Source organism: Lygodium microphyllum, chromosome 9, assembly GCF_053477565.2.
Source record: "Lygodium microphyllum isolate KBCC chromosome 9, Lygodium_microphyllum_v1.1.10, whole genome shotgun sequence".
Lineage (NCBI taxonomy): Eukaryota > Viridiplantae > Streptophyta > Polypodiopsida > Schizaeales > Lygodiaceae > Lygodium > Lygodium microphyllum.
The window spans coordinates 156,148,608-156,165,667 of record NC_141143.1 but is presented as its reverse complement, the minus strand read 5'-3'; the positions used below and the strand labels follow the sequence as shown (position 1 = coordinate 156,165,667).

The window sequence follows — 17,060 nt, the reverse complement described above, 5'->3', positions numbered from 1 at the left end:
CCCTCCACTGTGGAGGGGCTCGAAAGATAATACTCAAGTGAGGGACCTCGGCACCAGCCCACCAATTAATGTCCATCATGCAACCACGCCACTGCTGTGCAAACAATGCTAGTCCTCCTTCTCCCATCCACTGGGAGGTGCGGTCCGCCACCTAACTCTTCAACTCTTCCTCTATCTGTGTCATCGTCCACTCCCCTGAGTGAGAGGACTGAAGAAAAAAAGCATAGTTTGGTCCATCCGGTGGTGCTAGTAGATGGACCTTGCCTCTCCTTGACTTAGGAACCACGAAGATCCCCACCTCTAGAGGTAGTGGGAACTCTCCACGCTCTGCAACCCTCACGTAGGACCATGGGCCACTGCAGAAGAACTCTTGTGGCAACAGGTTTGCCTGTCTCGGGAAAGTGTGACGGGCGGCAGGGGTGGATGAGCCGGTGGCTGTATGGGAGAGGGAGGACTGCTGGTGTGAAGAGGATGTAGGCGTGTGTGGCTCATCACCTCCAATGGCAAGAGGGGATTGGGTCTGGGAGGGGGATCGCCTGAACCAGTTGCAGATCAGGGGGAGTGCTCGGTACGGGAGGTGGTGGGGGGGAGGATGATCGAGGGATGGTGGAATGGGCGGAAGTATATGGCGGGTGTGGGGGAGACTAGTGGTCCTGGAAGTGGCGGGCTATAGGCCAGGGTCACTTGGGGGGGGAAGAGGGGGAGGGATGGGATGTGGAGGGCGGTGGGTGTGGGGGCTGTGGGGACTCAGGAGAGGTAGTCTATGGCGCGGGTGGTCGATGTGGGGGGCTGCAGTCTTGCCGGGTGGGGCGGGTAGGGGGGGGCTATGGAGTGCTCTACCGAGGGGGCGTCACACACCCACCTACTCCCTGTTGTCGAGGCTGGGCCTGAGACGCTGGCTGCGGCCCCCCCCTACCGTCTCCCTCTCTGTCATCTCTGGACCCGTGTGAAACCATCAGCGTCCACCTGCGGGCCTGTCGACGGAGCCACCTTGGCTCTGAAATGCGTGCAACCTGCCGCCTAATGCCCAAAGTCGTGGCAGCGCAGGCACTGCCCTGGCTGCCCCGTCACAATGACCTGCTGCGTAATGAAGTGCCCGCCTGCCTCAATCTCTAGGAACTGTGGGATATTCTTGACCTCTTTCACTGCCACCCGTACCTTTGGGACTCCTGCAACAGCTGTCGCTGCATCCACGAAGGACGCGGGAAGGATAGTGCCGAAAAGCTGTCCAAAGTCTTCCACCAACTGGCGATACTCAATGGCAAGGCCAGGGAAAAGAAGGGTGACCGGGTGCCGAAGAAACCTGTTGTGGAGTGCAAGCGCCTCCACAGTAAAGCCCCTGTACCAGGGGACCATGTGTATGACCCCCTTCGTGGACGCATATGGTGAACTTGCAAGTAACTCGCGAGCTGCGTCCGCCGAGCTGAGCCAGACCATGAAGATCCCTTGGCCCAATAGGACCGCCTCCTCGAGCTGCATTGTCCCGATGCGCAATGTGGAGTGTAGCCAGTCCCGAAGCTGGGCCTTGGTTGGGGAATGTCCTACTACCTGACCATAAATCGTTGTTTCCATTAGCTCCATCTTCTTAGCTCGGACGGCTAAGAGTTGTTCCTCAAAGAGGACTATGCACAAGGTGTTTGACTGGGGAGCACTCGCTGAGTGCGCCGGCATCTGACCAGAGGTTTCCATTGCACGTCCCTCCCGAGAGGACTACCAATCACGTCGCGGTTAAGGGAGGGAGTTGCTGCAGATGGAGGGAGCAACTGGAGGGTGGCGGGATCAATGGAGGGGGGGGGGGGGGGGAACACTGTTGTGTTTGCTACGGATGGGTCCGAGGTTGCGGACGGGGGAAGCACGCCCGGGGGGGAGGGGGGGTCTGGAGCAGAGGATAGCCTGGGGGAGGAGGGGAATCTGGAAACAGAGAGTAGACTTGGGGGGGGGGGGGGGGGGAGAGCGAACTGTCTGGGCTAGGCGGGGGGGAGGGGTGGTTAGGTGTGGGCAGTCAGGTGTGGCCAGTCGTGTGGGCGATGAACAGGGCAGGGACGGGGCGACAAGGCGGAGCAGGTGGGGCGGTGGCAGGGGGGCTGCACGGTAGGACCAGGAGACGGGCGGACTGGCAGAGGCTAGGAACAGGTGAGGCGGCGGTCAAGGGCTGCAAGGCAGGAGCAGGCAATGGGCGGGCTGGCAGCGGCCAGGAGCATGTGGAGCAGGCACTGTGGGGCAGGAGTAGGCGACGGGCAAGGGCTGGTGGCGGCCAGGAGTAGGCAACGGGCGGGCTAGCGGTAGCCAAAACAGGTAGAGTGGGCGAGGGGGCGCAGGTAATGGCAATGGGGACAAGCGATGGCGCTGGCGATGGGGGATCAGGCGATGGCGATGGTGAGGGGGCAGGCGGACTGGAGTGAGGGATCAGGCAGGGGGGCGGGATAGGGGACGCGATGCAACGGCAGGAGCTTAACTTCTGTTTTTGAGTTATCCTTTGAACTCTTGTCATATATTAAGTTTTATAGTTATTTCCCATCTTGAATGAAATCCATTTCTAACATTTTACAAAACTCGTATGAAACCTATGAAACCCACTTCATACCTCCAGTTTCAGAAACCCTTCGCAACTATGGTGGGGAGGAGGCAAGAGGGAGGTGCTGGTAGTGGCAATAGCAAGTGGAGCACCAATCAGGCCTTCACAAACAACATTTCCCACATATGCAAAATGTGTGTAGATCCCGAGGCTCTATCTCTTCCGCTTGCTCTAACAGTTAAGGAATATAGGTTTAGATTATTTCTTAACATATGAGTCAGTGTCTCAGAGGTCAAGTTACATTATTGCTTTGTAGCATCATCAAGGACTAGACATGCATCATATTAGGCCAGAGCAAGCTGTCTACCTACTCCAAACTGCCACATAATCAACCAAACCTATCACCAATTGTGCTTTCATCAAGACCCATACACCGCATTGTCTCTCTATAACAGAAACCTCTGTGTTGTTGTATGCAAGGACACCCATGTTGTTTATCATGTAAAGGGTTCTCAGATATCCTTGCCAAAGATAATTCTCAAGACCTTTTCTCAAATAAGACTGTTCTTGCTTCATTTTGAATCTCAATGACCAATGCCAACAATTTTCCTCATGGCTACAAATAGAGTCTGATCATTGACTTTTTCCATGTTTGAAACACTCTGAAGCGTGTGTAACTCTTTTGGATTTCAAGGTGTCTACTGTAGAGGATTACTGATTGGTTAAGGCTGATCTATTGATTCACAACCAGATTGGACACGACCTTCTCATAAAATGATTTGAAAATTACAGCGAGAAGTTCAGCATGATTGAGAGGACCAAGAAGATCTCTTCTTACAACTGCCGGTGGCCCCTCTCCATCTTATTGTTGTGCTCGTATGTCTTTATTGTCCAAAACTTTTCATTTCAGTTATTTGTATTTAAGGTTGATTAAGCATTATTAAGAGTCTTACTTGTTTACTGTGTTACCCCTTCCTATGTTCCACTTACCCTCTGTAGTTCCAACTCTCTTCAATTGGGGTATGACAGCTAATCTAGTCAATAATTTGTTATTTCTATCTAACAAATAAGTTTCCTTATAACTCCAATGTGGCTATAGAAGCTTCATTTTAACTCTGCCCCATTTTGGTGTGGCCTATACTTCTTGGTTTGAAGAGGAAAGCACAAAACTTAGCAAGCCTGCTTTCTACTCCAACAGATGAACTCTAGATTGGAGATCATGTATGTTCACAAGCTCACAAGGAGCACCCTTTCTAACCTCTCAGCCTACAAAGACAAATTGGGGGTTGATTAGGGATGCCTTATCTCTCTTGACGATCACCGAAAAGGGTTGTTTCTTTTAGCTTCTGGCTATTTTCTCACAGATCCCCCTTGTTGAAAGCTCAATGAGTGGCCCTTCATCACACAAATGTGTACTATAATTAGAAATATTGATTATTGCCTCTCAAAGTACAAATATTTCTAAGGTTCAGAGATTATGTCCAACCTTGAGAGGCTGGTGACCCAACTGTCTATTCCATGTACCTATTTTTAAGATTGGTATGTCAAGCAAGTAGAAAGGAAAGAAACAGCCACATCAGAATAGCATTACCACCAACTCAAAAGCAGAAGCCAAATATCAGACTTTTTCTGAACAAGGTAAGAATCCTGAATGAATGTGCAAGCAAAAAGTATGAAGTATTAAAACATTTACATCATGAGAAGGCTTGAACTCTGAAGATGTCCTTAATTTGAACACACAGCCAAATGCATATGGCCTGCTAAGCAAGCGGTACCTATGAAAAAAAAAAAGTGCCAAATGTTCAATGTTAGTTATATGCTATGCATAACTTACCCACCACTAACAAATGACAATGAAAACAGCAAAAGAAAAAGCAAACAACATAAAAACAAAGAAAGTCTGGAGATTAATAGTCCTCCTGCATTGACTTCTCAAATCTCTAGCTTTCATTGGCCATACCACTATTGTTGAATGCGGACCTTTTAGAGGGTAGATGCTAGAGCAGATTTTCAATCTTTGTACCACAAGCCCTTTTACCTACACAAACCTTTTCCGTTACATCAACAATTCCAACTCAAACTTTCTCCTTACAAAATATAAAGTGATGATACCAATAGTATCAGTATGTGACATGAGATATCTCAATGGCCTTAGTTTAATTAGATTATGACATTTGAATCTCAAGACAAGTGTGTGTTTATCACTGATTCCTTATTTACAGCAATGGTGCATCAATGACATCTGTGGACCCTGAACATAGCTAGACCTGAAGCAAGAATAGAGACAGAGTCAACACAAAATTGCTTGCAACAGCAAGTATACAACTGCCTTGGGGGTTCTATTACTTAAAGCAAGAATGCATGAGCAAACAAGCTCGAAGCATGGCATTGCACTCCCCCCAGCATGTGTACACTCTTTGCCCTTTAAAATTGAGGCCCAACATTAACTTACACCAGTGATATAAGCTTTGGACAGCAAAATTGCTCAAAAAGAGCTGCTACCAACCCCGGTGAATCAAAAAGAAACAAAACTGTGTTCCAACAGTATCCACACATTGCAACAGGTTGTCTCAAAGCACGCTGCACAGAGAGCAATCTGTCCAAGAAACTAAAACTTTAAAACATTCTTACAACATCCACAAGTGTAGAAAAGGTCACAACAGCAAGGTTATGGGCTTCATGCCATTCATGCCATCATGAGGACAGAATCAAGTCGGAGCTATGACAGCAGCAAGATACAAGACACTTCCATGCACATGCTGCAAAAGAAGCTTGCTTCCCTTGCAGGACGTGATTGACTATGTTGTTTTGTGTCATACTTGTGTTATATTTACAAGACATTAATCACAGCAGCAAACAATTAATGCAAATATAAAAATACAAACCCTTTTCGGTATTTCTTTAGTTGTATTGAAGAATAAGTTGATTTACAATGGGATTCTCCCAATCCCTTTCAGTATTCAACTCCTCTTATTGTCCAAAGTGACTAGCAAGTCTTCAATCTACTTTGCCCCTTGATTCGGGCACTTAATTGGCCTTCACCCACTTCATAGACGATGGAAATGCCCCAAATTCAATGGCTGGCTAGTCCTCCACTTGCATTTAGCTGAAATTCACCTTCAGCCCTGTTAAATCCAATCAGTGCAAAAACTGATGCACAACTGATCCAAAAAGTGACCATAAACGGTTCTCAAGTTGATAAAAAACTGAGCTGAAACTGATCAGAATCTGTCTCAAAATTGAGGCAAAATTCATGCTAAATGGATCATAAGCCGATGCAAAAGTATAGTTCCAGTGCCCACGTGAAACTCATACTCATCTATATACATCTCACAGTGACTAGTACACTAAGTAGTGATCTCATAGCAAATATACTGTCAGCGCAGTACCTTGAATGCATGCTGAATACATCCAAGATCTACTACATATAAGAGCTGTCCATAACTGGAGGAGTGGAAGTGCTACTTCCCCCTTGAGCATCAGGCAATACTCCGAACACTTGCTCTGCTGAACCTGACGGAGCCCAAACTAAGGTCAGCTCTAACTAAAAGGCATCTAGGTAAAGTTGCAGCAACTGAGGATGGTCTGTCAAGTCATCCTCTTCCATCCATTTGGCATCCATTGGTGAATAATTCTGAAACTTCACCAAGTACCTCTTGGAAACTTTACCTTTGACCTTTCTTTCCATGTGTGCCAAAATCTGCTCGAGTACCAAAATCTCATCTGGCTCCTCAACCTCAAGCTGAATTTCAACAAAGACATCCTCTGACACATCTCCATGAAAAGGTCTAAGCAAACTGATATGAAAGGCATTGTGTATCCATCAATGTGGAGGTAATTTCAGCCGATATGCCACATCGCTAATCTTCTCCAACACCTGGAAGGGTCCATAGTATCTCATACTCAACTTCGGATACAATCTTTCTCTTCCTTTCATCTTTTTCAGCCTTGCCTTTTCAAAACACAACAATACATAATCACCCTCTGCAAACTGCAAAGCACGTCTGTGGTGATCAACTGCCCTCTTTTGCTTTTCTTGCGATCTCTGAAGTGCATATTTTATCTTTGCATAGGCTACATCCAAGTTTTCCACATAACGATGAGCCTCAAAGATCTTATCCTTAGTTTGCAGAATAGGTAGTACCTTCTTGCCACCCTCAATCACCTCAAATGAAGCTTTGCCCATAGAATTATGCACTGTATTGTTGTAAGCAAACTCAACCAAGGGCAAATACTACTCCCACTGTGTCTTGTGGTCTAAAATATAGCACCTCAAAAGATCTAACACTTCTAAATTTGCTTCCTCAGACTGACCATCTGTCTACACATGGAAAGATTATGAGAATTTCAGCGTGGTACCCATATTCTCAAACAAGCCCTTCCAAAATAAATTGGTCATTCGAGGGTCTCGATCACTAATGATCGACTTCGGCATACCATGATACTTAAAGATGTGATGCAAAAACAATCGTGCCATATGATCAGCCTTTATTTTCTTCCTCACTGGAATGAAATGGGCTTGTTTGCTAAACCTGCAAATGATAGTCCATATCCCATCATTCCCTGTAGGTGACTTAGGAAGCTCTAAAATCAAGTCCATTGCAATGCTCTGCGAAGGCCGATCTGGAATAGGCATAGGGCTGCAATAAACCCGGCAACTTTTGCCTATCGTGCTTTACCTTCTGGCATACGATGCATGTCTTAACAAACTGTTCTACATCATGCCTCAAAGCTGGCCAATAAAAGAAATGCTCCACTGCCTTGACCGTGGTATCAATACCTCTATGTCCTACATACGAAGGAGCATGACTTTCAGTGATAACTCTAGGCCTTAACTGCTTTGTAACACACAATCATCCATGCATCATCAGAACTCTATCTCTTACATAAAGTGTCCATGCCTTTGGCCATTGCAAAGCTGATCATAAACATTAGCAAAGTTCGAATCAGCAACATTTTGCTCTTTCATGGCATCCAACTCGGTGTGATAAACTATGTTGACAATCAACAACTGAGGTTTATGTAACATTGCATCACTTTTCCCACTCTTTCTCTACGATCTACTCCTCTTTCCAGCCCTATTTTTCAGATCTGCCCCGGTTTTCAACTTTATTTTCAGATTTACCCTTTTTCTCAGCCTTTGCCTCTTTGACATGTGACTTGGCATCATCATCGTGGAATCTTGCATCCTTCCATGCAGCAATGTGTCTGTTGTAGTAGCCTTTTCTATAAGCTGAGACATGCTGAAAACAATGGACTTAATGCAAAAATCTCGAACACCTTTTGGAAAACCACAAATATACTTCTCCACCTGCTCATGGAGGGGTATTGTGTGATAAGAAGTAATTGGCAACAATGCATCCCAAAACTTATTATTGTACTAATCCAAGTTCTTGCAATCTTTGGAATTCAACTAATTCCAAGCTATCATAATGTCTACTTCAAAGGTACTTGTCAACCAATTTGAAGAAAACATTTGCTTGAACTGGACCCAAGTGGTAGGTGACTTCCCTTGAATAAGGAGTGTAGACCGCCATTGCAATGCATTTCCCGTCAAAAATGTGGCTGCCTTGTGTATCTTAGATGCCTCTGTGAAGTTGCCTCCAGAATAGGTTGCATCAAACTGCTGAATAAAAACAAGTGCTTTCAAGCTATCTTGTGCACCACTAAAAGCCTCAAACTTCACACTTTTGCCACCTTCATCATAGTCCTTTGACAGACTTATGGGAGTCAAGTTATCATAAATGGGCTGCTGCAAAAAGAGTACATTGGCTGTATTTGCATGAAAACCAACACTATCTGAAGCACCTACATAACCAGCACCAAATCCTTGTGCTCCAACAGTCCTTGAGGGTGCCGATACATATCCATATGGCCAGCTTTGTGCCCCAAGCATCATGCTTATGTTACCATACATAGGGTTAGGCATTCCACTTGCATTACCCAGATACATTGGGTATTGTGAGCCATACATTGGCTGCGACATACCGTAGGGATTTGGGCCATACATTCCCGTATGCGATGCCTGTCCAATCATAGCATGAAAAATGGTACCACCACCAAAGTATCCTTGCTGTCCCATGCTTGCATGTGCATAATTGCCTTGCTGTCCATGTTCCCATGGATTGGCACTACCAAGTTGGCCATGCATTTGCACTTGTTGCCCCACGGATACCAACTGTCTGTGCTCATTAGGCATTTTGGGCTCTTCTAAAGAAAGCTTAGGCATTTCCTTCGGTTCTTGTCGCTGTCCCGAAGCTGTAGAAGGTGTCTTCTTCTCTTTGCCTTTGCTGTCCTTCTTTGGGGCATTCAAGAATCGAACTGCTGTACGCATTCGATCCTTGAAGCTATAATCAAATTCTTCAGCCCCTTGCTGGTCATCAGCCTCTTAATACATTAAAGTGCCAACATTTGGGTCATTTCCCACATTTTCAACATGCTGTCCATGTTGAGAACCATGCCCAACATCAGTCATTGCATTTTCCCCTTCACCACGTGATTGACCAAGGAGTGATACATCCTCTCCACTTGATCCCGTATCACCATGTGAAAGACATGCTTGCTGTAATTCACTGCTGAGAACAATTTCAGCAGTAATGCAATAGTCCCAAGTTGCAATCAAGTAACACGGGCCACCAATTCAAAGGATTTGATGATATCCCGACAATGGAACCATGAAACCAGCCTTCTTTCCGTGGATGGGTGGTAAATCCTTGATTAAAACTTAATTATAGCAACAAACAATTAATGCAAATCTGAAAATACAAATTTACCTACTGATCTTGGACAATGCACACCCGATTGGCCCCAAAATTGGTGCCCCTTTTGGTATTTCTTTAGCTTTATTGAAGAAGAAATTGATTTACAATGGGATTCTCCCAATCCCTTTCGGTATTTCAACTCCTCTTGCTGTCCAAAGTGACCAGCAAGTCTTCAATCTACTTTGCTCCTTGATTCCAGCACTTAATTGGCCTTCACCCACTTCATAGGCGATGGAAATGCCCCAAATTCAATGGCTCGCTAGTCCTCCACTTGCATTTAGCTGAAATTCACCTTCAGCCCTGTTGAATCCAAGCCTTGGAGCTTCCAATTTCTGACATGCTTCCCGAGGTTGCTGCTAAACCCTAATTTCTGCTGCGAATTAGGGTTTACAGCAGAGAAATCTGAAATTTCTTAGCCTCCAAGGGTCCAAATGCTGAAATCTTCAGAGCAAGGCTGTGAAATGGCTAGAAGATGAGAGGGAAAGCTGTACAGAGAGAAAATTCAGAGTTTTGTCACGAAGAATGACTGAAAATCAGTCGACTGCAGTCTGCTGCCCTGCCACAACAGCATGTAGATGCAAAGAACTAAAGAAAATCAGTCATTTACTATTACTGCCTTGCCTCAACAGCCTATAGATGTTGTCTCCTGCTGTTTATAGATTTTCTTTTGCCCTTGGCTGCCTCAGAAGTTCCTCCAACGGCTACAAATAAACCCAGCAGCCTCCCACTCCCTCTCCCTTGCAAGCTGGATTTATAGAAATGCTTCTCTTCAATCTCTAAAGACGTTTTTCAGTCTTGCATGGGCATTTTTGACAAGTGGCAGCCTTAGAAAGGGTTTTTCTAGCATTTTTCATAATCAGATATTAATTTTCAATTTTTAAATACTGAAAATTAATCTTATAATTATTTCGGTGCCTTGAAAAATAATTTGACTAACCAATAATTAAATTGGCTAGGCAACTTCCATTCTCGAGTGTGTTTGTGCGTCATCTTTGACCATCAGATTGGCATTAGGTATCATTAAACACCACTTCTCTAGTGTCACCAACTGACACTTATGACTAAATGGATGACCTAGGCCAACAACTCGCACCAAATACCACCAAGTGCTTGTGCGGCATAACTTATAGCAACTTTTGCCTTTGACACCCTGTGATTTCTTCGGGTCCTGGGCTCGTAAATTTACTTTAACCCTAGTTACATCTCACATGTGCATCATTTACTTAATCATGTGATTAAAAATTAATCCACATGTTAAGTGAGGTTTCAAAAATACATGTCCTCATGACAGATGCTCTCTGCGTGCAGACCTCACATACTAATGGATTACTTTTACAATATCGTCTTCAGCAAGATCACCTTCTAATCACTTCCCCTATGCTAGCCTATGGGAGAGATTCCCAATCTTCATTGCAGTTGCCTAATTCATTGTAGGTTACAATGCAAGATCCAGACTTTACAGAGTTTCAAGCATAGATCTTGGATTCTTCCTCGACTTGGAACTCTTCCAGTTCTTTTCAGCTTGGAGCCTTCTCTTATGGTGGAGAGAGCATTAGCCATTGTTTCTAAATATCAAAAGTTTTGCCAAGCTAGTCGCTTACGATTCATACGCTATGTTCAATATGCAAATATGTACAGTATGGAACATACAAAAAACTTTGCAAATGAAATATGTTGCTTCATACATTCATTACAATTTACGTATAAAATCAACTTCATTGATAATGTCCATTACATGTACATAAACACTTGTTCCTTAAAGTTCAAATATCATGAACTGGAAAATAGATCCAAAACTATACTTATAAAGTCCAATTCCAAGAGTCATATGATGAACTAGAAGACCCTTTAAGAGGCTGCAAGTATAAGAATCCAATTCGAGAGTCATATTATATTTCAAAAAGTTTCATATAAAGACACTTAGGCATTGTCATAGAGAGATAGTGAGTGAGTAAATGCAGGGCTATGATAGAGATAGAGGTAGAAAGGACAGAGAAAGAGAAGAGATGGAAGTCGAGGTTTGAGATTGATGAAGGGGAGGAAAAAGGTGAGTGAGAATGAGGGAGAGGGGGAGGGACAGGGTGATTCAAGAGGAGGAGAAAGGCAATTAGAGGTATAGGTAGATGAAGAGAAATGTGAGAACAAACGCACAAAAGGCCCTCTTTCATAAGGAGGGTCAAGGCTAAGCAAGGTCAAACAATTCAATAGGTTGTTTAGGTCACTTTTATATTGGACAAGAGCATTGTACATCACCTATACAAAAGATACTGGTAGGATCATACTGTATAGATATCATACCAATCCATTTGGTATGCAAACATAATGCAACTAGGAATTAATATAGGAGATTTGGAGCAAAAGATGGGAACATCACAAAATAGGTACTCCACTCTCAAAGAAGTTTGTTGGAGGTTTTCTCTCAATCTACAACTCAAATGAAGACCCACCAAGGGTATCTACTATGCTTCCGAAGAAGTCTACTTCAGGTTGTAAAGAAATACCCTAACGCAAAAACACAAATACAAGCATATGACAAAGCATAAACTAAATAGAACAAAGTTAGGGTTAGGGCAATTCAAAGACAATGAACATAGTGAAGATCTGAAATGAATGAATTTGCATTATAGATTGCTCATGCAGCAAACACACCATGCAATGAACGAATACTATACCGCAAACTCTCGTGTCTAGAGGACTGAGGCAAAGGTAATGAGCTGGAGAATGTGATGTACTCCTAACAAATCGCGAAACACAGCAAGGCAACCTCTAAGATGTCAAGTAGCAGCAAACACAGTAGTAGATGCCGGAACTCAATCAAATAGAACAGTGATAAGAGAGAAAACTGCAAACGCAGCAACTAGTGATGACCTAGCAGCCTAGCGAAATCTTGGAGCAGCAAAACACAAGTTTTCTAATTAACATGAGCACGTAGAATCAAAACGTGGCCAGCTCGGGGGTCACCCCCACAATAGGTGACAGTTTCTAGATGGTCAACATGCGCAGTAGACAAGTTGCCAGCAACAAAACAAATTTTGGGACTAGTTGGCAGCAGGCAGCAGCTGATGTCGACAGCAAACCACAAAGGACAGATGGAAACAAGCACCAAAGTGTGGTAGACAAAAAATGGGCAGCTTCAAATGAGATATCTTCCACGAACAGGGTGTGGGCAGCAAAGCTAGAGTACCTAAAACCTACAAAAACGAGATTGACTAAATGGAAGGGCAAGCTGTCTATTTATAGAAAGTTTGAGGCCTCCTAAATTAGGCTTTACATGTGGGACATTGAAACTCTCAAACTGCTCCCATTTTCAATGAATGGGGCTATTTAATTAATGTTGATGGTAATTTAGCTCAACAATCCAAAGCTAGACAATGTTTAGAATGACGTGGCTGCAGTCATTCCAAACAATGACTAGCTAGGATTGACGTGGCTGCAGCAGACAGACCCTCTCAAGCCCAAAACTAGAACCAAAAAGAGATTGTAAATAAGCCCGAATAATTTTTCTTTTATTTTCCCAAGGTGTCCCATCCCAAAGCAACCAAGGCATCAGGTAAAGGGTGCATGTCAACTGCCCAGTGACCCACTAAGACTATAAAGACAATGGTTATATTACCAAGTAAGCCCACGTGTTCACCCCAGAGAGGACAAAAGCAATAGACAAAGGGTGCTCATCAGCTACCCAATGGCCTACTATGTCCTACAAAGGTAGATGAACACAATGGACTATCATCTTCTTCTTCTTCTTCTTCTTCTTCTTCTTCTTCTTCTTCTTTTAGTAAGGCATTTTCTTTTGTTGTTCAAAAGATTTAGCATTAAATCTTTTAAAAAGCTTTTGGTCAATTGAGTAATACGGTAAAGGGGCCAATAGATTGTCATCTAACAATCCTCCATTATAAATTTTTTTTCCAAGTGAGTTGCATAAATGTTTTTTAATAGTCAAACTATTTATATTATATAGAGCTCAAAGAGAAAATATTGGGATATTTTTATCAAGTAGTCTTAGTTACAAACGAAAGGTTCATAAAAGAGGGGCAATGAGGGGCCAATAGAGTGACACTCTAGGATGCATTGCTTTAGGGTTTTACAAAATTTAAAATATAAAAAATTTTACATGGCTCAATTGTTTGACTTGACTTAAGCTCATTTCATTAAGGACTGGCTTGAAAAGTCACAAAGGAACCCAAGATGGAGGAGTCTAAGCCATTATGAATTGATTACGTGTTGCTCATGTCACTTAGACAAACGAAGCCTTTACAATGCAGTAAGATACTCTTTAAAAAATTCCTAGCTCTAATACTATGTGAATATATGCTAGGGTTTGCCATGAGAAAACACGATGCACAAACATGACTAAAACACAATAACTCAAATAGAAACGCAAAATGCAAAAATAGCGAGAAGATGTGAAACTGAATGATTAATGAATGCTGGATAAAGAATGAATGTACACAATGCTCAAAGGCAGAGCAGTCCAACAGCTAGCAGCTCTCATGGGAGTAGGCTGAGAGAGTGTGACACAATCTATTGTCCATTGGAGACAGATCACAACCAATTGGAGCACATGTTATTGAAACAAAAGTATAGGAAAACTCAAATAACAGCACCTGGCATTGGGCAGCAGGAATAATGGCGTTGCAGTTAGAGCGGCCTAATCAATAGCCTTTTGGAACAGTCCAGCAGCTCGCAATGATAAGAAAGGGCTGGAAACAACAAACACGGCCTGATCTGAGGATGGCAACAAGCAACAACAGTCACCAACAAGCAAGACTGCAGAAGAATGATGGAAACATTGATGTAGAAGTCCTCAACAGCAGGTAGGCCTGCTTATCAGCAAATAGAGAAGTCTGGATGAAGATGTCAGCAGTTGGAGAGTGTCAAACAAGTGCTGAAGTAGTCGTGGAGGTTGATGATGATGATGATGATGATGAATGGTAGCAGCTGAAGACTCACTAAGTGGGATGTGTGGGATTCAAGTGACTTAGCACACTCTCTATTTATAGAAGTGGAACCAATCAAATTTTACAGGTCTGCTTATGGAACGCTTGAAGAACTCTTGTGCATTTGTGTTTTGGGGCTCTTTAATGAGCTTTATGAAGGTATGATGCTAATCCATTTTCTTTAGCTTAACAAATGAGAGAGCATCTCCACAGATTTATTGTTGAATTACCTAGGACATGAAGCTCTGCCTGGTAACTGTTAATAGGTTGACCACAATGGCCAGATTTATCCCAGCCCTCATCTAATCTTAAAACTCCAGAACTAAGCTGAATTGCTCATACTGCATAATATTGTCTTTGATTGTGATAGAAAGTTCAATAGCCACTTTTGGAGACCTGTTTTTAGGAGGCTGGACTGAGCACGAATACGACAGATCATCCACAAACTATGGGACAAGTTAAAAGGGTTAGGCCAAATCCTAGAAGATATACTTTGTGCAAAGGTGAGAAAAATGCAAACTAACTGCTTAGTAGAGTTTGCATATAATAGTGCCAAGCACCCTTCCACCGAATTTAGTCTCTTTATGCTCGTGTATGGGTTTCACCCTAGTGCTCCTAATGCAGTGGGATTGTAAATGGAGAAGGTTTAGGCAACCAAAAAAAATTGCAAGATATAAATGAAATGTTAAAATTTGCACAAAGCAGTATGAAGGAAGGCATAAGATAAAGCCAGAGCCTATGCTGACCTGTATAAAACACCTCTAGTATTTAAAGAAGGAGAGTGAGTGCATCTGATGGTGCCTAAGCAATCTAAAACCATAGAAATGGGACAATATCCAAGGTTGTCTCCTGGGTATTGTGGTCCATCCACAATACTTAAGAAGGTAACTGAAATGGCTTACAAGCTCCAACTTCCTGCCACAAGTAAGATACATCCAATTTTTCATTTCATTAAGCTAAAGTAAAACTTAGGTGAAATAAATATTCTCATCTAAACATATGAGATAGTGACTAAGCGTTTGGGCCATTGAAAATACAGGGCTCAGCCAATTAATACGTGTTAGCAGAACACGAACTTGTGCCAAGTGGGTGGTTTGGCAAGCATATACACACTTACTGGGACTAAGCTCATTAACTAATAAAATAAACTTGTGATGTGGCTGGGAGGTGAATCGTGCAGCTCGTACACCCTTTGGTCTCTCCTCTCTCCTGGTAACTGCAGAAACTCTAATTTACAGATCAGACCAGCAAACTGTTTTACCTCATCTATGAACCTTCTATGCTCACACTCCTTGAGAACTCCAGCTCTAGCATCGCCAACCTGGTGTCACAAAAAGCCTAAGCGTTCCCAGTGGAAAACCTCCTACACACAAACCATCTTTGCATCCTGCAAAGGTCAGTGCTAGGTAAGTTCCCATGTGCAGTGACTAGAGATCCCGCATCCAAGGGCACACATGATTACCCTATTAATACCCCTCTTGGCTTCCCCTTAAGTGTCCCCCTTACTTGGGTGAGCCATACCATCTAATAAGCCATTAGCACCCTGCATAGCTACAAGAGCTAGAAATTCCATATCTATTTCCAGTAGACATCAACTTCCATCCGAGCATGTCAATTACCACGTAAAAAATCTTCAATGCAAACCTCTATCAAGCATTAACCCACTTGCAGTAGCATCAGCCCCATGTCAACAGCACACCATTGTTCTCCTATATCTTGTAGCTGCCCATACAAAGGAGACACGTGCTGGGCTAAAGCTCTGCTCTCAAACTAAGGCCTCTTGGTCCCAATCTAAACCTTTATGAGGCCACAACCATAAATCTCAAACTTGAGCATCTATATGACATTATCCTTATTGCTATCTAGATCCATTGCCCAGTCAGTTTCGCTTTCTTGAACTGACACCTAAATTGAACTCTTACTCTTTCACATACAATGAGGCTACTTGTAGTGTCCATGACCTTCTAAGCTCTTCCTTCCACTCAAAACACATCTTCACTTCCTGAAACCACCTTGTCCCTTCAGATCCAGTCTCCTACTTGGAGAATCTGCTCCACTTCTTTATTGGCCTTGTCCTTGGCATACAAACCCATTGCTACGCTGCTGCCTTTCTGCATCTCTCTCTCTTCTCATACATGGTAGCCAACTCTGTTGTCCAACCCACATAGACAGCTGTTGTCCCTTGGACCTCCACATCAACAAAGAAGAAGGTATTCAGACTACATTCAAATTTCAGCCTGTAATCTCTGACCGAACAAATGTGAGCATTTTGCTACCCTCTTAACTGGCAGTGAACATTACCAAAATGTTGAAAAAAGAAAGCCCAAGCTGGCATTACTAAGCCTATCTACTTGAACCTATCAATCTTAGCCAATGCTACAATTTTGACATTCATACATGTTTTATATTAGTCCATGGCCAAAGAGGACACAAATAAAATGCCTGCTATGAACCGCAGCATTTCCAGTTTTCAAAATTCAACCAGTGTGCTTAAAAGATAAAATGTTGCTATACAACTTTCTGGCATGCTTATATTATGCTGCCAAAATGCAGTAACAAGGCATACAATCAGTTAAGAAGAGGTAACAAATGAGATTCCTGCTTACAGATCCTGGGGCAGTGTAGCATCATCTGTATTCGAGTAGAGAAACAGAGAACCTCCACTTTCAATGCTCAAAAACTTGAGTGAGGCCAAATCAGTGTACTCATTGGTCACAGCAAAAACGTCCACACATACTCCTGATTGAACTGCGACAGCTGCCTGCAGAAACAGCAAAAAGCATGTTCACAGCTAATTACAAAAATGTGAAAAACCACATACTTAAGCTTTGTGGGAATGAAAGTAAG

The 17,060-nt window shown here is 43.3% G+C and overlaps 1 protein-coding gene across 2 annotated transcripts in view; it reads right to left on the bottom strand.

Annotated features, from left to right (window-relative positions):
• LOC148031760 (sec23/sec24 transport family protein) overlaps positions 1-17,060 on the bottom strand; it is a 151,395-nt gene that overhangs the window by 77,249 nt on the left and 57,086 nt on the right. For both annotated transcript variants that reach the window (XM_087685415.1, XM_087685414.1), the window contains exons 7-8: positions 16,820-16,974; positions 4,209-4,290 (exon numbers count right to left, since the gene is read on the bottom strand). In XM_087685415.1, the coding sequence (XP_087541541.1) occupies positions 4,209-4,290; positions 16,820-16,974 (237 nt within the window). The remainder of the gene's footprint in view (positions 1-4,208; positions 4,291-16,819; positions 16,975-17,060) is intronic.